This window comes from Palaemon carinicauda, chromosome 1, assembly GCF_036898095.1.
Source record: "Palaemon carinicauda isolate YSFRI2023 chromosome 1, ASM3689809v2, whole genome shotgun sequence".
Taxonomy (NCBI): domain Eukaryota; kingdom Metazoa; phylum Arthropoda; class Malacostraca; order Decapoda; family Palaemonidae; genus Palaemon; species Palaemon carinicauda.
In genome coordinates this window covers 131,835,319-131,862,177 of record NC_090725.1, presented here as the reverse complement: position 1 = coordinate 131,862,177, position 26,859 = coordinate 131,835,319, and the positions used below count along the sequence as shown (strand labels likewise).

General features: G+C 37.2%; 1 protein-coding gene across 5 annotated transcripts in view; it reads left to right on the top strand.

Annotated features, from left to right (window-relative positions):
* The window catches only part of LOC137651648 (leucine-rich repeat-containing protein 40-like), a 475,618-nt gene that overhangs the window by 157,449 nt on the left and 291,310 nt on the right, over window positions 1-26,859 (top strand). For all 5 annotated transcript variants that reach the window (XM_068384869.1, XM_068384890.1, XM_068384879.1 and 2 more), the window contains one exon: window positions 21,004-21,184. In XM_068384869.1, coding sequence (XP_068240970.1) covers window positions 21,004-21,184 — 181 coding nt within the window. The remainder of the gene's footprint in view (window positions 1-21,003; window positions 21,185-26,859) is intronic.

Here is a 26,859-nt window from a genome sequence, read left to right as displayed (position 1 = left end):
TCATCCATTTTTAGTGAAGGGTTATGAAAAAATTGAGGCAGACTCATAGTCTTAAGATCATTTTTAGCTCTGAATGAAGCTATAAGAAGCAAATTCATATTGTGCACCCCAAAGCCTATTTTGACCGACAATGCTTGTAATTCCGTTATGCGTTTAGTTGACACTAAAGACAACAGAAAAAGTTTTTTGGTCGTGATATCATTTAGAGCTAGATTTTCTGATCGTTTAAATCTTGTCCCTTTTGAATACTGTAAATTCACATTAAAATTCCTGAAAATTGACATTACTACTAGAAGTATTTCAATACTATATGATCTGAAGACATCTGTTATAATATTTGAAACATATAGATCTAATCCCAAATGCTTCTATATCCCTTAATGGCTGGAATAAGAAAATTCTTGCGAAAAATAGAATAAAAAATTTAACAATATCATCCGAGCTAGTTCTAGTCAGGGATAGATTCTTAACTTTGCACTAATCAAAATAAACCCTCTATTGTCTTTGGTATAATTTATTGGTAGACTTTTTAGAACCTATAATAGATAATCTAGAGGGATTTGAATACCCTTTTTTATTAGGATACTTTGTATAGTCCCCATACAATTAGATTTAGCAGGAAAGTGTTTGGATGTATCATCGTAGATATTTGCTGTTTGACCAGATTGATTCTGTACTGAAACCTACTGGATTGTTCTGACAACATGGGTTAGAGATCTGTGAACCATTCCCTATGTGGCCAGAAAGGAGCTAATAGCATCATCCTGCTGTTCACAGAGCACCTGAACTTGTTTAGCACTTGCTGAATGATGGCAGAGGCAATGCATATAGATCCAGATTTGACCAGTTCCATAACAGAGCATCTACCTTCCAAGCTAAAGGATCTGACACAGGTGAACAAAAAACTAGTAGTTTTTTGTTCATTGATGGCAAACATGTATTTGCTCAGGTGACCCCACCAATTCCAAGTTTCTCAACAAATCAATTGATCTAGAGACCGTTTGTTTGGCAATGTGTGATTTCTTTCTGCTTAACTGGTCTGCCAATATATTTGATTTTCCTGGAATAAACTGTGCAAGTAGGGTGATTCTTCTCTCACTCGTCCACGGTAACAGTTCATCCGCTATCTGATATAGGGAAAACAATGACACTGTCTTCTTTATTATTAGTGGTTCTTGATCTTGCAGTGTCTTGAATATAGGCTAGTAACTTTAGAGAATTGATGTGTAGCTTTATCTCGAGTTGGGTTCACATCACTGAGAGGTGTAAATGGTCCAGAGTTGCTCCACACCCTTGGGTGATGCATTTGTGAAAACTTCAGAGACTCCTCGTGACAAGTCATTGTGATTGTTCCACAAATTCAGTCGGTAAAGCTGACTCCATGGGTAAAATTGTAATGGAGTCTAGGTCGGTCATCTTGTTACAATTTGACTTTAGATGAAATTGAAAAACCCTCATTTTCAGAGTGCCCATTGAGACAAATTTCTTTAAGGCCATGTTTCATAGAAGCCACATCCACATTTTCATTGACATGGGTTTTGATATTTTGAAATTTTGTAGCAAAACTTATCCTCTTCTCTGATGGAAAAACCTGAAAAGGAACTTTTACTGTTATCATTCTTAAATACTGTATAGAATCTTCTGATTCAGATCCAAGAGGGACTTCTTGACTTTGATTATGACCCCCAACTAATGAAATAACCCGAGTAATGAACTTGAACTCAAATCCTCTCCAATGAATCGCTAATATATGTCAATCGTTAATGTTCAAAAGGATTCTTAGTCCCAGTAACCTTAACCATTTTGAGTTGGGATTATCATTCGTGAAAACATCTGTGGGGCCGTCCTGAGCCCAAAATACGTTTGAACTAATAAGCCTTTGATACGTTGATAAGTCGGCATGGGAAAATATTAATTTGAGAGGTCTATCAAGAACATCCAATGTTTTTCTTTGATTATTCCAAGAACCTTTGAGGGTGTTTTCATTGAGAACTTGTTTGGTGCTGAGACATCTAGAAGTAGTCTGCACTCTCCTGAGCCTTTTGGGACTAGGAATAACTAATTGTAGACCTTCTCTAGAAGTTTCACAATTTCTGGTTACAGCAACTGAGCTTTAGCTGTATTCGTAATATAGCTTGGATAGAGAACCAGTTTCTTTGTTAAATTAGTGTTGGAATTTAGAGGTATTAGCTAGCCTTCCTTAAACCAAGTCAATACTCACAGGTCAGGCTGTATTCTTCCCAAATGGGGAAGAAGTGTGACAGTCTTCCCCTTACAGGACTTCGTTAAGGTTTTTGAGCTAGGTTGGCAATCCTTCAGGAACGTCTACTGTAACGGAATTCTGTTGTGTTATCTCCTGAACAAAAGGTCCTCCTTGTTGGGATGTCTGAGTTTGAGAAATTTGAAGGTTATTTATAGAAACCAACCTCCCTTAGCAGATTAACCTGAGATATCTTATGATCAGTATTCTAGAAAATTTGGGTGTTACCACATGATATCTTGTGACAAAGGAAATTACAGTACTAATATAGGACTAATATGATATGTCCCATGATCTACATTGTTTTTAAGGCTTCTTTAAGATATCTTGTACTCTATTATAAGTTTGGCACTGGTAGTTGCTGCTGGAAGTTGCGAGTTATCGAGAATGACTTTTTTGTTTTTTGTGCCAATGCCGTATCATTAGCATTTCAGTTGTCGTCCTAGTTACTTTTTTTCCTTGCCTATTTCTAGATAAGTTAGGTTGTTTTATTTGTCATCTTAGAATGTTTATACAGTATATTATATTATTGATTTATTATGTTGCTGTAAAGTACTGTACCATCTTTTGATAAATCATTCTTTGACTATTTTGTGACACATCGAGGAACAGGTGGTCATGGGAGTTTGTTCATTTGCTTTATATCTTCCTTTTGCCTGTTTTTAGCCAAGTTTGGTCTTTTTATTGGACATTCTAGGCTGTTTATAAATCGTGTTATTGATTTTTTTATGTTGACGTCATGTCTCTTGATTATTTTGTGATATGTCAAGTATATTTATTTAATTTACGCAGAGTACGCTATTACTAGCTCCCTAGTAGTGAAATCCCCTGAATAAGACCAAGTGGACCATTTATTTCAGCAGATCCTACCCATTATTCAGATGGTAATTTACATTGATACTCCTTCTTCACCCAAAAAGATATGTCCTACAAGGACATATGTGAAATTAAAGGGGTAATAAGGGAAAACCACTCAGATGAGACTTGCTATGTGTGCAAGATATGTCAAGTTAGTCTTTGTATACTGTAACCCTGTTTCAAAACATACCACACACAATTATATGTGAAATGCACTGGTTATATGAAGTTAAATTTTTTTATTTTTTATCCAAATGAAGAGAAAAATATAATGTTACTTATCATAAAGAAGAGGAAAAATACTTTGTTTATTAAAATGATGAGAATTTTTTTTATAAAAAAACAAAAGGAAAAATACTTTGTCAAAATGAAGTGAATAAAGAAAATATCAATATTTTTTCAATTAATTCCTGTTTCCAAAATTATTAAAACTAAGCATACGAGATATCTCGTGATTGACTAAAGTAGGTATAATTTGGTCATGATAATTTATTAATGACCATAAAAAGATTCTTCAATTGAGTTTATAAAAATACTATTTTACATAAAACTACCCTAATTTTTGTTGGAATTAAAAAGTATCGTGCCTAAAAAACAATTATTTTTGAATTTTGAATAATTAAAAAAGATAAATGAAATTTTGTTGACACATTTTTGAAAAAAAAAAAAAAACGTCCTTTAATGGAGAAATCCTGACCCCTTGTCTGCTATTTTTAACCAAAAAATTAAGACTCCTCAGAGATTTGCTAAGCTTTATATTACAGCCATAGAATTGGGAAATGGTAACCTCTCTCCATTGTCAATCTTGCAATTACACCTGCAGAGATGTACCCCTTCAAAATGTAGTTTGTTCCAAATTATCAAGACCAACAAGTCCCTTTCAACAGGACTATCCATATTCTAATGACCTTTCTTACTAAAAAAGCTGATACTGTCTCCATTTCTAAAATCCAGCTACCCGTTGAGATACTACCTCTAGAGAGTTATTGGGTCCTGACTGGCCAGACAGTACTACATTGGCTTCTTCTCTCTGGTTATTGTTCACTTTCCCTTTGCCTACATATACACCAAATAGTCTGGCCTATTCTTTAAAATTCTCCTCTATTCTCATACACCTGTCAATACTGTGATTATCAAACAATTCTTCTTCACCCAAGGGGTTAACTACTGCACTGTAATCGTTCAGTGGCTACTTTCCTTTTGGTAAGGGTAGCATAGATTCTTTAGCTATGGTAAGCAGTTCTTCTAGGAGGACACTCCAAAATTAAACCAGTGTTCTCTAGTCTTGGGTAGTGCCATAGCCTCTGTACCATGACCTTCCACTGTCTTGGGTTAGAGTTCTCTTGCTTGAGGGTACACTAGGGCACACTATTCTATCTTATTTCTCTTTCTCTTGCATTATTTAAGTTTTTATAGTTTATTTAGGAAATATTCCTTTTAATGTTGTTACTGTTCTTAAGATATTTTATTTTTCCTTGTTTCCTTTCCTCACTGGGCTGTTTTCCCTGTTGGAGCCCCTGGGCTTATAGCATCCTGGTTCTCCAACTAGGGTTGTAGCTTAGCAAGTAATAATAATAGTAATGATAATAATAATAATGATAATAATAATGTCAGAAAAATTGCTTCATCACTAGTGTTCTTTACAAATATGCAATTTCAGGACCTCAGAGCTTACTGGTTAGTTTGGGCGTAGGGTGGTCATTTCATACTACCTGAAACAAATCCAAATGGCAGAACATACATATGTGGTAATAAGCTTGTTCATGACTCTTACATTGGGAACCCAGAGAGAGGAAGGATCAATTTAGCCAGGTCCTTCAACAGAAGAAAGATGACAAGTATCCAGTCTTTCTCTGGAGTTATCCCTTATAAAGTGTGCCAGAATTGTTTGTTTTTCTTCTCATATTTACACAAGCGCAAGTTGTTTTAGGTTGTTTGCTTGGTTGTAAACCAGTGATTCTCAACCTGTGCACCGCAGCGCCCTTCTGCGCCACGACTATCTCCAAGTGTGCTGCAATGATAAATATATATATATATATATATGTATATATATATATATGCATATATATATGTATATATATATATATATATATATATATATACACACACACACATATATATATATATATATATATATATATATATATATATATATATATATATATATATATATATCTCAACCTGTGCACTGCGGCGCCCTTCTGTGCCACGACTATCCCCAAGTGCGCTGCAATAGTATGTATATATATGTATATATATATATATATATATATATATATATATATATATATATAATGTGTGTGTTTAAGTGTGTCTGTGCGCATGTATGTATGTATGATTATGTGTGGGTGAAGAACACATTCCCTTTACAAAATAATAAGAGTACTATACAAGTAAGCCTCCTTCATGTATTGCGACTAGCTATTCCGTTCCCCTCTCCCAACGTTCATCCTAGCTGCGGGGGAGATAGGTACCAGAGTGTTGGTATGCGAGGGAAAAATGAGAATATGTTAACGTTATCGGACAAAATAAAGGGCTTCCTGGAAAGATAGGGTGAGTGATATCAATGCTGATGTTTCTAAAGAATGCAGAAGCTAAATATACATACAGTACATAATTCCACTCACCAAGGAGCACCTTGAAATTCTAGAATGGAACATTGAAAAACATTTCCCTAATATATCGGCTGATCAGTATGATTGGGTAAGAAATCCTTCCATCCATAATCCCTCAACCAAGCCACAACTTAGTATCCTTGAAGAAAAGGAACTAATTAGCATCCGTAATGACTGCACGCTAAAACTGGAATATTAGGAGTACTTTTGGTTGCGAATTGGAAAGGAACACCATATAGCTCTTAAAGACCAGAAAATATTGCTGCAGTTCTCCATCTATCTTTATGAACTAGGATTTTCAACACTCACAAACATCAAAACTAAGAAGAGGTCTAGATTGCTGAGTATTGAAGAGGAAATGAGAGTGTGCCTGTCCGGTGTTTTTCCTTCTTAACATCGTAAGGATAAGCAAATCCGAACAGGCGCAAGTGTCCCATTAATCAGGTGTGTTTAATCTATGCCTGGAATGTATGTTGTACATTATTCCCATTTGCTCATTAACTTATTCATCTATTATAATAATAATATTAATGATAATAATAATAATAATAATAATAATAATGATAATACAAGGTGACACAAAAAAAAATGGGTCGTCACCAAAAAACAAATAACTTCCAAAATTTTATTTAGATCGACACAAAACTTTAGCTACATTAGGTCAAGCCTGTGTAGCAGACATCTCCAAAGTTTCAAGTCTGTACAAGAAAAACTTTTTGTTTCACTGGCTCTCCAAAATGTGCTCCAAATGAGCTCCCCGGCGCCGCAGGCACATTTGGATCCGGCGGGCAAAGTTCTCGATGACCCTTCCGCATTCTTCCCATGGGATCACTCTTATTGCTGCTGTGATTGCTGCCTTCAGGTCAGGGATAGTCTGGGGGGTTGTTTCCATATACCCTGTCCTTAAGGTATCCCCAGAGGTAAAAATCTGGGGTGTTCAGGTCCGGTGAATGCGGCGACCACTCCGGGTCACACCTGCTGATCAGTCGGTCAGGGAAACGCTGCTGTAGCCATGCCAATGATTCGTTTGAAGTGTGGGAGGTGGCACCATCTTGCTGGATCCACTGGAGGACACTGAGGACTCCTCTCCGTCGACCAAGTGCTGTCCAGAACTTGCCAAGCACCTGGACATATCGCTCGATGTTGATTGTCACAGACCGCTCTTTGTCGTCCTCGAACCAGAATGGTCCAATGATGCCATGTTTGGAGATGGCGACCCAGGCAGTGCACTTCACTGAGTGTAATGGCCTTTGCAGACAGTGCTCAGAGTGTGTGCTACCCCAGAAGATATTGTTCTTCGAGTTCACGTGACCGGACAACAGAAAATGTGCCTCGTCCGAAAACCAGACATTGTCAAGGAAGTCTGGCACAGTGTAGATCTTGTCGCAAAACCCGTGGCACATAATCACTCGCTTCCTCATGTCGTCAGGTGTAAGCTTGTGTTTAATATGTATCCTGTAAGGATAGGTGGAGATCTGCATTCAAAATTCTCTGCACGGACTTCCGATTGATTCAAAGCTCCTGACGTCGCCGTCGCACAGACTTGCTTGGGCTGCGGACAACAGTGTCTCTGACTGCAGTAATGTTGTGTGGTGTCCTTGATGATTTCGGTCGTCCAGAGTGTGATTGTCTGTTAGTGTCTTTACAATTGAGGTTATGCATAGTCCCATGGGTTCTGAACTTGTTGACCCATCTGTAGATCATTAAGTGGACAGGAAATTCTTGACATCTGAACCGTTCTTTGAATTGCAATTGAGCTGCGTGGATAGACTTCAATCGAAAATATGCCTCAACTATAAATGTCTTTTCCTCAGTAGTCCATGGCATTTCGAAGGTCGAATTTGGTAGACTCTTAGAACATTAATTTTTCTTGATAAATCTGAAAAATAAAAGGAATTGATCATTTATTTCAAAAGTTATTAAAGTTTAGGTGATGACCGTCTTTTTTGTGTCACCCTATAATAATAATAATAAATTTATTATTATTATTATTATTATTATTATTATTATTATTATTATTATTACATCATTATCATAACCATTACACATGTGTGCACACACATTTGAAATGATATTATGGGTAGCCCTACATAGTGTGTACCTTTGTGTCAGTTGAATATGTAGCAGGCCTATATAATGATAGTTATAATTATACTGAATGAAAGTTGGTGCACTGTTAAAGTCCAGGATATATCATTAATGCGCTACTAAGAAATAAAGGTTGAAAACCTCTGTTGTAGACGTTTCATCTTGGTGGTGCAACTGAAACAAATCTAAGTAGTACAACATTCATGTGGGGTACATACCCGTACATTGGGAGCCCAGAGCGAGGAAAGACCATTTCAGCCAGACCCTCTAACAGACACATGATGACAGGCATCTAGATTTTCTTTGTAGTTATCCCTTATAAAGTGAGTCAGTTTTGTTTTTCTTCTCATATTTACCCAAGTGTAAGTTGTTTTGAAATTGTTTGCTTGGTTGTAGATGTTTCTTCTTGTTGGTGCATGAGTCTACTTAGTTATTGTTCTGATATTAGTCATTGGAGACTACACCGCACATTAACTGCAAAAAGTGCTTTTAATGATGGAAAAAAATTTTTTGGTGAGGTTCTGTGAGATCTCCAAGACTCTCCCTCCTCCCTAGCCTCGTGTAGGGGAACAGGATAATTGATTCTCTATTAGAGTTGGAAGATGGTGGCTGGGTGCAAGTTGGTGTACAGATACCATTGTCTCCAGCTGTTGCAATGGTTCTTGGTGTTGTTGGCCACAAATAGCCAGACAATTTCAGCATTAGAGGTGTTTGTGTCAAGTTTAATAGAGTCTGAACTTGAGGATTTTTCTTAGGCACACTGAGTCTGTGCTTTGCACGATGGTACACTGGCCCTATAGTAGGGGAGCCAATATTTTTTTTATTTGTTATATTTAATACCCTGTTTTATTTTTTTTTTTTACAGGAAAGTCCTTGGAAACCACACAGTGACTCCCTCAAAATGAGTTTTTCTTCAAAACCACTTTATTGTGAAGGTGAAAATGGAAATGATATGATGGATGAAAATAGTACAAAATAAATGAAAGGAAATTGTCATATATTGTAAAGAATTATAGCATTATCCAACAGGTAAACATAGTGCTCCCCACTATAAACATATAAATACTTAATTTTTGTTGGAGAGCTAAGGATTTGCGTAATAAAATCTCAGTGCTGGTTGTAAATTTCTTTTTTTTTTGAACAGGGCTTAAATATCATCTGGATTATTTTGTGACCACATAATGGAAAAATTATAAGTTCTGGCTATGTCTTGTAGTAAGCTTGTTTTAGGGTTTATTTTGATATAGAACACACGGAGTTACCTCATTATGTGGACTTAGTGTTTATTATATGTACAGTGTTGTCTTTTATGACAACTATCATCTAAGGTTGGCTTTGGGGGACATAAGATGATATCTCTTGCCGACTTTCAGGGCTAAAATTGTTTCAAGATTAAGTTTTCCGCAATTCTTTCAAATTCTCTCTTTAGAAAAGGAAGTGAGCATTACATCACAAAATAGATTTCTTTGTCCGGTAAGACCTGTTCAGTATTATTTGGTCAAAACTTTAAGCACTAGAGGTAGTGTTCCAATTGCTTTTGTGGGATTAGAATTCCAAATTGTCTTCTGACCAAAAGTGAAATGCAGTTTCTTGTGAAAAGCTTGGTTACAGAGACATAAAGAATTAGATCTAAGTCTAATGAAAGGCTTGAAGGTTAAGAGTTCTTAATATTAGAAGTGCAACTATGATTTTTTGCAGATTTTTTTGAAAATGTCGTACCAAGGTCCTATAGTGAATTGCTGGCATTTAGTTCCTATAGTAGTTGTTGGTGATGTGATTTAATGATATTATTGGGTTTAATTAAATTTAATTTTTTTGGAACACACTGCAGTCTCCTATTTCAAAATCTATTTTGAGATAGTTTGTTACAAATAATCTAGACTACAGGTGAGTCCAGAATGTTGATAATTTTTATTCCAGTAACACTTTGAGGTACGAATTTAATTTGTTCCATGACCGCCGATGTATCTCAGAAAAATCGTATCTCAAAATAATTATTCCCCTTTGAATTAAAAGAAACTGAATTAATCCATTCCAAGGATAAGAAATTTACCCAAAACAAGCTCAAATTATGCTCAAATTACGCTCAAATTACGCTCAACAATCACTTAAAAAAGATAAATACTGTACAATAGTAATGACATGGAAATTGATATATAACAATAGATTTTAAGAAAAACAATAAAAAATAGAGTTGTACTCACCGCCTAGGCGAGTGCTAGTGTACGGGATGCATGCAAGGAGGAGGGAGGGAGAGAAACAAGGCTACCATGCATATATTCAGCTGCCAAATCACAGATTCTCACACCTCGTTCATGCTTTCCTATTATCTCATACTTTATTTCCATTGGTTTTTTCTTTTCCCCATCCTTATCTTTAGACTTAGGACCCATGGTTCACACAATAAATGTTAATAAAATAAAGGAAAAAACACAAGAATCTTAAACACACAACAACACAACGTTTTCTATACGACGACAACGAACACACTTGGAGAGAGAAGTTTGAGTAACCTCGTGTGCTCAGTGAGTGTTCAGATCGACTCGGAGAGCCAAACGAACATTCTGCCACCTTCTGATGGCGTCGTGCAATTTTTTAAATCGTATCTCAAAAAATAAAATTGTTGTATCTTAGGCCGTTAATATAAATGCAATGTATCATCATATTTCAAAAAAATCTGATCAAAATGCAATTGTATCTCAAGGTATTACTGTATTTTAACAACTATAAATGCCCTTAATGATTTTCCACTGGCAAACCACCTCCATCAGAGTGAAGGAGCCATCAAAATGAATTTCAGTGGAGATTCATAGAAATAAACAGAATTTTAATAATAAGATCTGTTATTTCTATACTCACCTGATGTTCAGCCCACCCTCCACCACACTGATTTGTGGAGTGAAAGGGTAGGGAATAGTTTTGACTTGAAAACTGAAGACGGAGGTGGTATGATTTGGCCAAGCCATCGGTTATTGTCATTAACCACCAGTCTGTCTCATTACTAGAGGCATAAGTTTGTGAGTTTATTGGAAGGAAAAAATGGTTAATTATTTTAGTTTGGATAACTTATAATTGAGCTTCCAGGAGAAGCAATATAAACATCAAGGGAGTATTAAAATTCTTCTTGAGCTCAAGACATGTTGTGCTGATGGAAATTCCTCAAGGCAGCTTCTACTGTACTTGGGATATTTCCGGCAAGTGATATGCCAAAGAATCTTATATGTAGATGTATCACAGGGTTCTAACCCCTAGAGCGAATATCCCGAGATATTGTGTATGTAACAGGGACATGTTTAAAACAACCACTGCCATCCTTCCCGAATAGAGTTAATCTTGTCTCGAAGGATATGGGATAGGATTGGATACGTGGGAGAGCCGTTACAACTCCAATAAAAGTGTGTTACTGTAAATATGTTCGCTGGTTCGCCCTTCCTTTTTGCAGCGCCTTCTTGTTTGACTGCTTTGGGAGTTTTCTGCTCGTTTCATCAAGTTTTTGTTTGTATTTAGGATTAAGAATGCTTTTGCTTCTGCTTCATTGGTTAAGTTGAGTACCTTATTCATTTTCGGTGGAGAATTTCCCATCTCTCCCCTTCTTTTTCCTCTATGCGTCTGTTTATATCCCACGTCTGTCACATGGCCGAAGCCGAAAGCTCATATTTTCAAATTATTCAGTGTTTTATATGAATTTCTTAGCTTGCATATTAGAAGTGTATTATATATATATATATATATATATGTTATATATATATATATATATATATACATATACATATATATAGATATATATACTGTATATATATATATATATATATATTTATATATATATATATATATATTTATATATATATATATATATATAGATATACAGTATATATATATATATATACAGTATATATATATACATATATATATATATATATATATAGATATATATATATATATATATAGTATATATAATATATGTATAACATATATATATATATATATACATATTTATACACTACATATATATATATATATATATAAATATATACACAAATTTATACACTATATATAAATATATATATATATATATATATATGTATATATATGTGTATATGTATGTATATATTTATATATGTATATATATATTTATATATATATTTATATATATATATATATATACACACCTCTACACACGAACGTATCTCCATCCGAATTTTCCAACATCCGAAGTAAAATTCAAGCAATTTTTCGACTCTCCACCCGAATTTTATTTCGACACACGAAGTAAGCAATTTTCGTCGTACCGGTTGTATCCGAATTTTTCGACACGCGAAGTACATTTCGAACACGTTCCTACTCTACATCCGAATTTTTTTTCGACACCTGAAATAAACAATACCCGTACGCGTAGACAGTACTCATAGCGCCGGATGTATTTTTTATTTCCGCCGATAGAAGGCAGCACTTCGACCTCGGAGGGACCCTCAATTAGCGCGGCTTGGATCAGTCCTCTGTTCTCGTCGGCTTCGTGTGGTTGTGCGCTGTGCGTTCTGCTATTACAGTAACTGTATTTTAATCATGATTTTTTGGGTACATCCTTTTACGGTTTTTTACGTAAAGCATGAGTCCTAACAGGCTTAGTTTCGCAAGTGGTAGTGGTAGTGGTGAGAAAAGGAAGAAGGAAATGCTTTCTTTAGAAGTAAAGCAAGAAATTATTGAAAAGCATGAGCGTGGCATCCGCGTGAGTGAACTTGCAAAAGAATATGGCCGAAGTATGTCGACGATCTCGACAATCTTGAAACAGAAAGAAGCCATTAAAGCAGTGAAACCTTCTAAGGGGATCACCATCATTTCAAAACATCGTAGCCCTATCATAGAATAGATGGAACGACTTCTGCTACGCTGGATCAAGGACAGAGAGATTGTTGGCGACACCATCACCGAAACTATCATCTGCGAGAAGGCGCATGCCATCTTCACGGACTTGAAGGAGGCGACCTCTGGGGGTGATGCTGGGGAGAGTTCAACCGAACCTTCCTCAGACGATTTCAAGGCATCTCGTGGCTGGTTTGAGAAATTTAAGAAACGGTCCGGGATTCATTCAGTTGTTCGCCACGGAGAGGCTGCTAATGCGGACACAAAGGCTGCAGCTGACTTTGTGAAGAGCTTTGAAAGGACCGTGCAGGAAGAAGGCTACGTAGAGCAGCAGGTGTTTAATTGTGATGAAACCGGGCTGTTTTGGAAGAAGATGCCCAGTCGAACCTACATCACCGCCGAAGAGAAGAAATTGCCTGGGCATAAGCCAATGAAGGATCGGTTGACTCTTGCCCTATGTGCCAAGCTAGCGGGGACTTTAAAGTCAAGCCCTTACTGGTTTACCATTCGGAGAACCCTAGGGCCTTTAAGGCACAGAATGTGGATAAGGACCAGCTTCATGTTTTCTGGCGATCCAACTCAAAGGCCTGGGTCACTAGGCAGTTCTTTGTCCAATGGGTTAACCAAGTTTTCGGTCCTTCTGTGAAGAAGTATCTTCATGAGCAGAAATTGCCTTTAAAGTGCCTGCTATGCCTTGACAATGCACCCGCTCACCCCCCCGGACTTGAAGATGATATTTTCGAAGAATTCAAGTTCATAAAGGTGCTGTATCTTCCACCGAATACCACCTCTATCCTCCAGCCCATGGACCAGCAAGTCCTCTCGAATTTCAAGAATCTCTACACCAAGCACCTATTCAAGCAGTGCTTTAATGTTACGCAAAGCACAAACTTAACTTTGCGTGAATTTTGGTAAAGCCACTTTAACATCGTGCACTGCTTGAAGATCATAGATCAGGCTTGGGTGGGAGTAACTCGACAAACCCTCAATTCTGCCTGGAAGAAGCTGTGGCCTGATGCAGTTTCTCCCCGAGATTTTGAGGGTTTTGACCCCGAACCTGATCCCGTGGTGGGTGCAGCGGAAGACGTAGAGGAAATCGTCTCCCTTGGCAAGTCCATGGGTCTGGAGGTCGACGCAGATGACATCACGGAACTCGTCGCCGAACGTCACGACGAACTTACCACAGAGGAGCTCAAGGTACTCATTGCTGTCTGAGCACATGAGTGATGACGAGGAAGGGATCGAGGAGGTAGAACATATGTTAGGTTCGGTGCAAATAAAAGAGATGTTAGGAAAATATCAAGACGTGGTCGACTTCATCGACAAATACCATCCAAAAAAATTGCAGGTTTGTCTTGTAGTTGCGCAGTTCGATGATGTTTGCCTAACTCATTTTCGAAACATTCTGAAAAGCCGTACCAAGCAACTTTCTATCGATAGCTTCTTTAAAAAAACTACAAAGCGAACTCGTGATGAAGAGGAAGGAAGTGGTTCAAAGAAAACGGCAAAGAGTGAAGAGAAAAAAATTCAATCAATTTTAAGTGGAGAGAGTGAAAGTGATTAAAATTAATCATCAAAAAGAAAAAAAGAAAATGTAAAAAAAAAATATAGAATATGAAAATAAAAAAAAGTAAATAAGCTAAGTTAGGTTAAAGTTCACTTAGTGTAAGTTAGAATAAGTTATAGTAGTGTACGTTTATCGTAGTCACCCTCTCTACCTCCTTGCCACCCGTCCATCTCCTCTCTGCGTAGCAAGACCAATACCTGCGCTGGACTTTCCAAGGTAGAGTGACGCTAAAAACCCATTTCATATTTATTATTTCTTGATAATTATTCTTTTTTACATGTCTATTATCTAATTTAGAGTGCATATTGTCATGTGTAATTATGTGTAGTAATTTATTAAGGAGTTATCATAGGTTTTTGGGCTCAACCACGGATTAATCCTATTTCAATGTATTCTTATGGGAAAATTCGTTTCTACATCCGAACATTTTTTACATCCGAAGTCGGTTGTGGAACGGATTAAATTCGTATGTAGAGGTACCACTGTATATAATTTATGTATATATATATCTATGTATACATAATTTATATATATATATATATATATAGATATATATATATATATTTATATATATATATATATATATACAGTATATATTTATGTATATATATATGTATATATATATATATATATATATATATATATATATATATGTATATATATATATATATATATATATTCACAACTGTGGTATAATTATCCTCTAAAATTGATCGTTTGGATACCTTTATTTGTCAGGATTTTCATTGATTTTGCGAATCCCTTGCATTCTGGCCGTTTTAAACAGCTCTCATTATTTTAAACAGGCAAAACCCATTATCATTAATCTAATGTAGATCCTTGGTTGCTAGAAATAGCAGCTGCCTTAGGTAAAGTTGCTGCTGCCTCAGCTACAGCTGTTGCCACCTTAGGTAGAATGATATCCGATTTTGCCACCTTAGGTTATCTGATCGACTGATTTTAGAGGAAACAGTGTTCTATTGGTAGGAATCTTTTCTTTCCCTATTGTAACACACTTATGAATTCATATAGCATTGTGAGCTGTTTGGCATGAGCTTCCATTGTAGTGTAGCTTCAGCCATAGCTAGTAGTAGGTAGAAATTTTTTTTAATAAATTCGAAATATTTTTAATAAATTTTTTCAGTGTGAAGATATAAAAATTTTTGGTGGGTCATTGTACTCATTGAAAATTCTGCCTGTACAGGTTGCTGACAACATGGAGTATGCGACAGTAACCTGCAGCAGGCGGGTCAAGATGCCTTGCTACAACAAGACCTGTAGGAAGCTTGCAGACTGCCATGTTTCCAAAGGTTCCTTTGCTATCAGGGAACCTACCAACTGCAGTATGTGCAAGGACCTTATTTGTACTGGATTCCACGCTACCAACGTTTCTCAGGATGAGAAAGTGTGGGGCCAGAAGACCATCAGGTATTGGGTGATGGGATTTCAAAAGAGCTCTCAACAAGGTGCCCCTATCATCTTTCAATGGGAAGGAAGGATCTATTCCCCAAGGCTGATGTGCCACAAGACCTGGAGGAAGCATGTGGCCTACCATGTTTCCAAAGAATCCTTTGCTATGTGGGAACCTAACAACTGCAGTATATGCAAGGACCTTATTCGTACTGGATTCCACGCTACCAACGTCTCTCAGGATGAGAAAGTGGGGGGCCAGAAGACCATCAGGTATTGGGTGATGGGATTGCAAAAGATCTCTCAACAAGGTGCTCCCTTTCATCTTTTAGAGGAAAGGAAGGATCTTTTCCCCAAGGCTGATGTGCCACAAGACCTGGAGGAAGCATGTGGACTACCATGTTTCCAAAGGTTCCTTTGCTATGTGGGAACCTACCAACTGCAGTATATGCAAGGACCATATTCATACTGGATTCCACGCTACCAATGTTTCTCAGGATGAGAAAGTGTGGGGCCAGAAGACCATCAGGTATTGGGCAATGGGATTTCAAAAGAGCTCTCAAAAAGGTGCTCCCTATCTTCTTTCATTGGAAAGGAAGGATCTCTTATTCCCCAAGGCTGATGTGACCACGGTGTACGGTCACCAGATACCGACGGTTCAACTTCGGTAGAAATGGATCAGGCAGATCATGAAGTCAGGGACGCACATCAGGATATAAACTTGGATGCTGACAACATGTTGACAACCTCTTCCATTCCGTCTGAGAGTGGATCTTACTGACAACAGAAGTTCGGATGACTCACTTGACAGTCAGTAGGTAAGTACTGTTCCTAGTACTTCTTCTGTTCATACTCCTGTTCCGGTATTTGCTACACCTGCCACTACTTCAACTCCTCTTCCAACTCCGAATACCCCCTTGTTCCCTGGACATTTGGAGTTTATGGCATCCATGAAGGCATTCATGGAGAACATTCATGCTGAGCATAAAAGAGTGCAAGCATCCTTAGAGGTGAAGATTGAGGCACTTCAGCAGGCACCTAAGTCCAAGGCTCCACCAGCATCAAGTCTTCCAGACTGTTCGGCGAAGTATCCTTGGCGTGTTGCAGGACATATGGTTTTGTTTGAGGGATACCTTCACATTGGAGAAGGCATGGGCTATAAACCAGTTTCAGATTTAAAGTTCTATCCCTCTATCGAGAATTATCCTTACAGTTACGTAAGGCTGAATTTTGAGGCGTCCATCAGAGATGATACGATCCCCAAGGAAACAATCGTCTTGGACCATGGTAAGGCTTAAACCTTATTGGTGAAGGAGCTCAAGACAGAAGAGTTTACTAATACTCAGCTTTCTGCTTTCGGCAAGAAGCAGGCAACCTTTGTAGCCCCAAAAGATACAGTCTTTCCTTTTTCCTCAAAGACTTTGGAGGCTGTTAAAAAGGCAGTAATGGAAAGTAAGCCTCTGCCAGTACTAGAGGAATGCAAACCTGTTTCGCTGGCCCTCCCTTATGACTCCGATAGTTGGGAAGATGTCCAACACACCTTCAATGTTGGAAAACTGGGTAGGGATATCAAAGGCAATCAGTTTAATGAGAAACTGTCCAGAATTCCAGAATTCCTACTAAAGGCGGAATTGGAGGCCAAAGAAAGACTGGCTGCTTCTTTGTCACACCAGTCTTATCTTGAGATGTTGATTGGGAACTACTCAAAGTCTGACCTATTCCCTGTTCTGGCGAAAACCCATTTGGCTACCTTCCATGGGGATCTGCATGTATTCCTTTTAGCCAGAAGAGCCTGCACAGAGCACGTCCTAGCAGCGGAAACTATTAGCCATGAGCATAAAGAGTTGATTGACTCGAACATCTAGGGGAAATATCTTTTTCCCCAAAAGGTAGTTTAAGGAGTCATGGATAGGGCACCTCAAGAGAACAAGAGCCTTATGCAGAAATGGTGTATGTCCTTTAAGAGGAAATTCACCTCCGGAGAAGGACCTCAACCTAAAGGCAAGAAGCCTAGGAGACCCTTTAAGGACAAGAAAACCTTGCCTGCTGTAGCAGCCACAGTTGCCTCTATTCCCCAGACAGTATACACGGTTCCCCAGTAGTATGTGACACAGTCCCTGGTATTCAATCCCATCTACGAACAGACTGCTACAACATTTCACCCCATCGGAGCTCAAGGGAAAAATGCAAGTAGAAAGGGAAAGTCTGGAAGAGGTGGACAATCTTGGTGCCGAGGAAATAGAGGCAAGTCGCATAAAGGATCAGGTCCTTCAAAACAACAATGAGGAGCTTCCAGTAGGGGAAGACTCTTATCATTTCAAGGATCAATGAAAATTCGATCCTTGGGCACACAGCATAGTCTCAATATGACAAGGGTGGAAATGGAGACAGAAACCACCACAGTTCAAGAGGTTCAAATTAGTTCTTGACAGCAAGGCAATAGTCCACTGGATCAACAGACAGTGTTCGAGATCTCCACAGATCAACCATGGAATATTGGCCATTCTCACTTTGTCAAAGCAGAGAAATTGTCATCTCACGGCAGTTCACTTAGAAGGGGTTTGCAATGTGACGCCCTGTCAAGATTCAAGCCTATGGAAACAAAATGGTATCTGGACAAAAAAATAATTTTGTTTCATTCTGGACCAAGTCCCAGAACTGCAAGTAGATCCCTTTGGGATGAGCTTCAACAAAAAGCTTCCCCAGTGTTTAGCACCAAATTTAGATCCATAAGCAGTGGGGATAGATGCAATATCACTGGATTGGAACCAGTGGACTCATATTTATATTTTACCACCGTTCAATCTCCTGAAGGTCCTGGACAAATTACGGACCTTCAAGGGGACAGCAGCATTACTGGCCCCAAATTGTCCCAAGAGCAATTGGTACCCTCTTGTTCTGGAACTCGAGCCTCACCAGATCCATCTGCCGACACCAATGCTGTCCCAGGATGTTCAACAGAAGACTGTTTTCGCTTCCTGCTTGATAAAGAAAAACCTTCAGCTCCTGATTTTCTTGTCCTAGCTACTAAAAGAAAATTTGGAGTTTTGAAGGAAAGGATTGATTTTATAGAATACAAGTCTACTACTACAAAAAGGCAACACTTGCCTTTTTGGAAGTAGTGGGTGGATTTTGTTAAGGAAAATAAGCCCTCTTTGATTACAATAGACTTCTCTTTATGTCTTTATTTCACTACGTGAACAAGGTTTGGCCTCTACAACTATTTCCTCATGTAAATCGGACCTAACCAGACCTTTCGCTTACGCTTTCGATATAGAACTCAACAGTGAACTGTTTATTAAGATCCTGAAGGCTTGTGCTATATTGAAACCAAACGCTCCTCCCAAATCCATCTCATGGTTGTTGGACAATGTCTTGCATTTAGCCTCCTCAATAGATAACTACTCTGCTTCTTTGAGGGATCTTACTCAAAAATCAATCTTTTTACTAGCTATGGCTTCTGGTGCTAGAGTCAGCAAGATTGTGGCACTGTCAAGGGATGATGGCCACATCGAATTCTCGGAATCGGGAAAAGTTAATTTATACCCAGATCTTGCATTCCTGGCTAAAGATTAACTCCCCACAAAACGTTGGGGGCCCTGGAAGATCGTAACGCTAAAGGTGGATCCTTCTCTGTGCCTGTGGAATGACTTGAAGCTTACCTGTCATAGAGTGAGGATTTTAAAGGCGGACAACTTTTAAAAGGGAAACAACAGGATCTAATCTTTCTTTTAAACAGTTAAGGTCCAAATTCACCTATTTTATCAGAAGCTAACCCAGATAGTATGCCATCGGGTCATGATCCTGGGAAAGTAGCCTCTTCCTTAAACTTTTTCCAGTACAGTATATGTCCTTCGAAGGCTTACAAGCTTACATGGGATGGAAATCTTCAAGAGCGTTTTTCAAACATTACTTGTGACAATTGGAAGAGACTAAACACTTTGTTGTGGCAGCTGGTAGTGTGATTAACCAGCTTTTAGGGGTTTTGCATGGACTCTTTTGGACTGTATAATATGGGACTGTTATAGTGCACATAGTGAAGGTTGAATAATATTCTAATTTGCAGTGTGTGAGAAACTATGTTTATATTGAAGAGTCAAAGTTGATATTCTTTTTTTGATCATATGGAATGATGTTATCTTATTCTATAAAATGTTACTTGGGTAAACATTTCTAGTTTTAAGCACAAAAGATTATGTAAATATTGTTGCACCAATTCTTGTTACATTTATATGCTTTTGGAAATAATAAAATATTACACTTCTTTATGCATTTCCTTTATATGGACCTACTGTTCCTAAATAAAAAGAAGTTTACCTCTATTTTTGTAACCCTACTAACTATTGCTTGGTCAGTACGTGTTAATGTAAAGATACTTTCTTACAGTGAGTGGGGCTTTGATGATAACTTTTATGTTATGATACAGTTTACAAAATCTTGCATAGTCCATTCATAGACTTGGACTGTTGTCCCAAATAGCTATATTTGGAAGTGTAAACAAATAACATAAGACACACTATTAAAAGATGGATTTTAATTTTTCTATAATTAGTGAAGTGACTAAAAAGCACGTATGTGGTTAAAATTCTAAATTGCCACAACTGAGAATTTTAATTCTCTGGTACACTTCCTACAGGATGACATGGCTCGAGCCCAAAAAGGGATTTTGACATTGGAAAAATCTATTTTTGGGTGAGATAGCCATGTCATCCTGATGGACCCGCCCGTTACTTTTCATCCCCTCCCAATTCTCAGTGTGAGGCCATACGTCATACAATGGCTACTGCTGGAGTGGAGAACCAGCAAACATGTTTACTGTAACACACTGGGATCAGAGCTGTAACAGCTCTCTCACGTATCCATTCCTATCCCATATCCTTCGAGACAAGGTTAACTCTATTCTGGGAAGGATAGCTGTGATTGTTTTAAACACGTCCCTGTTACATACACAATATCTCTCGGAATATTCGCTCCAGGGGTTAGAGCCCTGTGATACCTCTACAGGTAAAATTCTCTGGTATATCAGTCACAGGAAATATCCCAAGTAGAAGCTGCTTAGAGGATCTTCCCTCAGGACGACATGGCTATCTCCCTCAAAAATAGATTTTTCCTCTGTCAAAATCCCTTAATTTTTCCTTGAAAGTCTGTATGTTGTCTTATGCAAAAATGATTAAGAGGAAAAACCTTAATGACATTGATTTTTCCTTTCATTTCACAAGGATATAAAATTTAATTTCTAAGATTTCCTTTGTTGATTTTTTTCATATTTTCTTTATGTTCTATTTTCCCATGAAAATTGGAGTATATAACATATTGTGTAATATCTTGATTAATTTATTTTCCAGAGGAAAACAGTACACCAACACCAAGAACCACCAAGCCAATGGGACCTCCAAGAAATACTATGTCTCGAGGCAGTGTACGGAGTGGCTCTCGTGGTGTGTCAAGGTTATCAGCAGCATCAAGATTGACATCTGGAAGGGGATCAGCTGTATCAAGTAGAAAGGATACAGATCTAGAGGACAAGTTAGTTTCTCCTAAATATTTTTTTTTTTTTTTTTTTTTTAGCAAGTTATATTGTCTATCATTAAATATTGTGTTTTGAAGTGATCATATTTGCCTTCGCCAAAATTCAAAATTTTGCGAAAGATGTCTTTACCCGTCTGTTTCTTAGTTAATAAGAAGTTATGAACATCTACACAAAAACTACTGTACCGATTTTGACCAAACATGGTACAGTAGTCATATGACCCAAGGGTAAATCTGTAACATTTTGGATAAAGTACTTCAAAGCAACAGTACTTTGAAAATAATCACAATGGCAAGTAAATGGCAAATATTTTGTTAGTTTAATTTTTGTTTAATAACATTACACAAAAACTAGTGAACCAATTTCAACGAAACTTGGACATGTTGGGTATGACCCAAGTACAAATCCATTAGATTTTGAAGACAATTCATCAAAATATAAGTACGCAATGAAGTTAAAAGCAAAATAAGGCTGCCTGGTGTGGTTAAGTGATGCTCTCCACTGAGTGTCCCTCTAGTATTCAATGTATTAATGTCAAATTTTGCTTATGAGTTAAAAGTTATCAAAATATTCTAGATTAATATGATACATTGATATGAATTGAGTAATGCAGTATCAAAATAATTATTATAAACTATGTGCTACTTGGTTAGACAAACACTAGCAAACATACAAACACCCTTTATTCCTTGTATTGAACTTGAAACCTAAAGAAAAATAATCAGGAAAGGTTAGCTTTAATTTATTTCTATACAATGAAATTGGTGGTCAGAAATAGAAAGATTTTATGTTTTCAGTTTATCATATGCTTGAAGCAAACTCTGTGATGAATGTTTGTGAGTTCCCAACAGGAAATTGGGGAAATTGTCTACTGTTTCATATTTTATCCCTTTGTTTTTTATTTCTTAGCATAAAATTGCATATTTTGTATGTTTTTGATATTAATGTGCAGTTTGGTCTCCAGTGACTTTTATGTAAAAAACTAGAATAGGAAATTCAATACAACATAAAATTCCAAAGCAATAATGTCTCCCTTGTTCTAGGACCAGTGTTTCAATGTGCAATGCAAGGACTCGGTGTGCATAATGGAGACCCACGAGTTCAGGTGCCTTTTCCTACTTTTAAGTTTTAATTACTGTGCAGTTAGGGAAATGAGTTTAACCTAGTTAGCATCCCCTTTCCTTACCTTTGATTCTTTGAAGGGGAAACTATCTCTTTGATAGGGGAAGGGGCTAGTAGTCTGGGTTATAGTATTTTAGATATTATAGCTTTATCCAAACTTTTTTTTCTTCCTATTTGAAGACTATTAAGGCTTGCAGAAATATGCTTTAACCTTTTCCTACCTACTGGCTTAGTAAATCATGGGTTTTGATTACTTTTGTAGTTTTGGGAAAGAGTATGCCTCCCTTTCTTTACCCTAGATTTGTCAAAGGGCAACTATCTATTTTATAGTTAGAGGAAGGGATTAGCCATTTTATAAGCCTTTCTGTCTCTTATATATAGGCCTTAGTACAAGTAAAGGGGAGAGGTAGAATTCTTTCCTTGGAAATAATAAAATAATGTCTTTTGTTGAAAAGAATTTCTACTGCAGACGAATAAAATCAAGGATAAATGTAACCAAAGCGTGTGTAATAATCCGGCTAATGCTAAATAGTTACACAAGCAGTGTTGCTATCAAAGTGACTGTTGTGCAGAATGCTTGGGAACCTTTCAAATGTCCCATCTGCTCATATTAGATTCATTCTTCCCAAAATAAGAATCCACTGGGCTAGTGCTGTCATGTTTTCCAAAAACACTGACACTGTCTTCCCTACTACTAGTGGTTCTTTATCTTGAAGACTTGAATATTGCTAGCAACCCTTGGCAATTGATGCATAGCTTTGTCTCCCCCCCTGTCCATTCATCTGTGGACAGAGATAGGTCTTGAATTTTCAACTTTAACAGGACTCTCTGTGGCAAGCAACTTTGATCGTCCAACCAATTCAGTCAGTGAAGTTGATTTACCATCTGTGGAATAACTATGGGGATTACATCAGTTGCCTTGTTTCAATGTTCCCTAAAATCAAATTGAAAAACCCTTATTTTCAGATGGCCCAGTGTGACGATTTTCTCTAAGGAGGCCATGGTTCCTAGAAGTCTCATCCACATTCGCACCATGTGTCTTGATGTTTTGAATTTTTGTAGCAAGAGAAGAAAGGACCTGAGCCTCTTCTCTGCTGGTAAAACCTGAAAAGGAACTTCTTGCCTTTGACTATGACCCCCAACAAATTCAACAACCTCAACAACCAAATTTTTTGGACTCAAATCCTCTAGAATGAAATTGCCTTATATTAGCCAATCATCCAGATACAAAATAACTCTCCCCAGAAAACTTAACGTTCTTGAGACGGAGGCTACCAATCTGGTTAAAATTGTTGGGCTGTCCTGAATTTAAAACATAGGCTCTTGAACTGATAAACCTTTGATCCACTGACAACAAATCAGAATGGGAAAATATGTATCTGAGAGGTCTATCAAGAACTATCAAGAACAGACAGTCTTTTTATTTTATTGGCTCTGAAACCATTGAGAGCTTAGACAACTGGAACTGGTTTCCCACCTCCTGAGCATTTGGGGGACTAGGAAAAACCTGTTGTAGAATCCCAGGGAAGGGTTTATTGTCTCTTCTATCACATTTTTCTCTAAAAATTCACAATTTCCAATTCCATTAATGGAGGTTTTGCTGTATTGGTAAGATGACTTGGATTGAGAACTGGTTTCTTAGATAAAGTAGTGTTGGAATGTAACATGATTCAGTAACTCTCTTTAACCACAGCCAATACTTATGGGTTAGGCTGTAGCTTTTCCCAAACAGGGAAGAAGTAGGAATGATCGTCATACTGTCCTGCAATAAAGTTTTTCATTTCTATTGGCAATTCTTCTGGAATGTCTACTGTAACGAAATCCTGTTGTGTTATCTCTCGAACAATAAGTTCTCCTTTTTGGTATGCTTGAGTTTGAGAAATCTGACCCATAATTGGATGATTTAGTATTTCTGGAAACTGACCTCGGGACATTTGTTTGAGTTGTACTCTCTACTTTGTGGTTGGATGTAACAAAACAAACCCCACTCCTAGACTCAGTCATATGAACAATAGTTTCTTCAGCACAAACTTTCTCTTTATGTTATCAATAACTGAACATTTAGAAAGAAGGGACATTTAAACTAAACATAATCTTAAATTCTATATTACTTAAAATCTAAACCAATCATCAACATTCAGAGACAAAAAGAACAAACATAATTCTTTAAAGCTAAAATGATAACCACAGCCAAAATCAATTATGAATATATATATATATATATATATATATATATATATATATATATATATATATATATATATATATATTATATTTATATATATACAGTATATATATATATATATATATATATATATATATATATATATATATATATGCATGTTGACATAGACACTATCGTCCACACAAGGCCCAACAGTTTTTTTACGGCACAGTGGTTCAGCTCTGTGGCAATCCATAATCTTCAGTCAATTTGACTGCGTTGTCACTTTCTGTATTCGGGCCAGTTTAATGTCATTGCCATTATCATCGTCAATCCAGAAGAGGAAATTGCTTTATACAGGCTGGGTCTATACTGTACCAATGTGATCCAAATCCCTTAGGGCAATCAAACTAAGTACTTAAACACAAGCCAGGTCAGCAACAATTAGCATTTAAAAGTAAGATCTCCAAGGGAGGAATTACAGCCTGATGTAAAAGAAAATCCTTATGGACATTCCTAGCTTACTAAACTAACCGACTATAATCAAAGATAAATAATAAACAAATTGTATTATTCACAACTAGTCCAAGGAAATATAAACAATACTTTATTATAAATAAAACACAACACATCCAAGCTGGTAAAAAATAGGTAATAAAATTCAGCATTCGAAAACAGCCAACTCTTGATGCAGTCAATAAAAAAAAAGCATTTGGCCTGGACATTAGCGGCCCTCGTAACCTATCTAACAAATTTGGAGAGTTGAAATATGTAAACTGTCTTGGTATAATAAGAGACTTCCGAACTTGCCTTAATCAATTTATTAGAGTATGTCTCAGCAATAAGGATATGCAAAGATTGAAAAGGCGCTACTTCCCGTCTCATCGTCTATCTCTTGAGTTTTCCTCCTCATTTTCCTTTTGTGCAGAAGCCATATGAAAATCAATTGATTTCTAGGTTCATTTACCACTTGAAAAGGGGGTAACTCCAGGAGCTCATAGTCTTGTTTTAATTTTGGATATACTAGTTCCTATGTTAATCTCGGTAATGTTATTGTGAGACATGCTAGTGGCCAAGCTTGCAAGTGAAGAGCATTCTCTGTTGTCTGAAACATGATGAAAACAATTAATATCAGTTGAAACTTCATTCACCCCCTCATAGTTTAAAGGAATCATACAGTATACCACACTATCCACATAAGTAATATGAGACTGATTAAAAGTGCTTACTTTAGTGAGTGGAGGGATATTAGGATCAAGAAAATCCACTCAGTAATCTGTCTCACAATCTAGTTGCCTTATAAAGTGACTAATATAGCAGTTTTGCATAGGTTTAGAAGGAGAAGGAACTTGAGTATGTAAAGATTGCAAGGTTCTGTGTGAGGTTTCTGATTCTGTAATGCACAGTGTATTGTACTTCCAAAACCCTTACTGAATGAAACACTATTAATATTAGATTGACTTTGAGGGTTTAGGTTTGGTTTGGCACCAGTGCATGAAGGACCAGAATCACTATTTTTAAGGGTGGATTCACTGGACTTCTAAATTTTAACAAAGGAAGCAACTGACATTAAGAGCTTGTGACCCTCAGTATGGCATATCATTTCCATGCTGAAGCCTTGTGATGGGCAGGAGTGGTCTCGAACTAGGGAATAATTTTTTTCCCTCAATTTGACTAGATTTCTCTCATTCTATTTCTATTACTTATTATTGCTTCATCCTCCTCCATATTTGTCAACTGTCTCCAACCTTGCTGTCAAAACTCTCTTACCCTTTACACTGTCTTCATTTTTTGTTGGGACACTATATAAGGGATTGAAATTTTTTAAACAAATTGTGAGAGCTGTGGTGGTTTTGCCAACTACCCGGTAATGTTATGACCATAGGAGCATCAGTATTCCCATACTGGCATACGGAACTTCTCTTGCACTGAAATTTAGCCCTCGGATTCCAGGAGTGGGCCAGGTTCATAGAGATACGCCTATCAACGTTCTGTCCAGTTTACCTGCCACTATGATTAAAGTGAGGATGATGTTATTCTTAAAATGCTCTCAGTCCCATCAAGCTTGTTGGGCTTACACTTGAGCCATTCTAACCATAGTGGTATCATCCGTTTGTGGTAGGGTAGGGAGTGGACATTTGGGAGTCAGCTCTCACAGATGTCATTGGTGGAGAAATTAATTCCATTATATAAAAGCTTAATGGGGATCTTCTTTAGGATTTTAGGCAGTTGATATTTTCTTTCCTTTAAAATTATTTTTTCCAAATATTCTTTCATTATTATTATTCTCTACTCTCTCCCCTTAGAAAAATAATGAGTTAACCTAATGTTCCCCTTACCCCTGGATCAAATGGCTAACCCCAGACACCGTTGATGATCTCTACC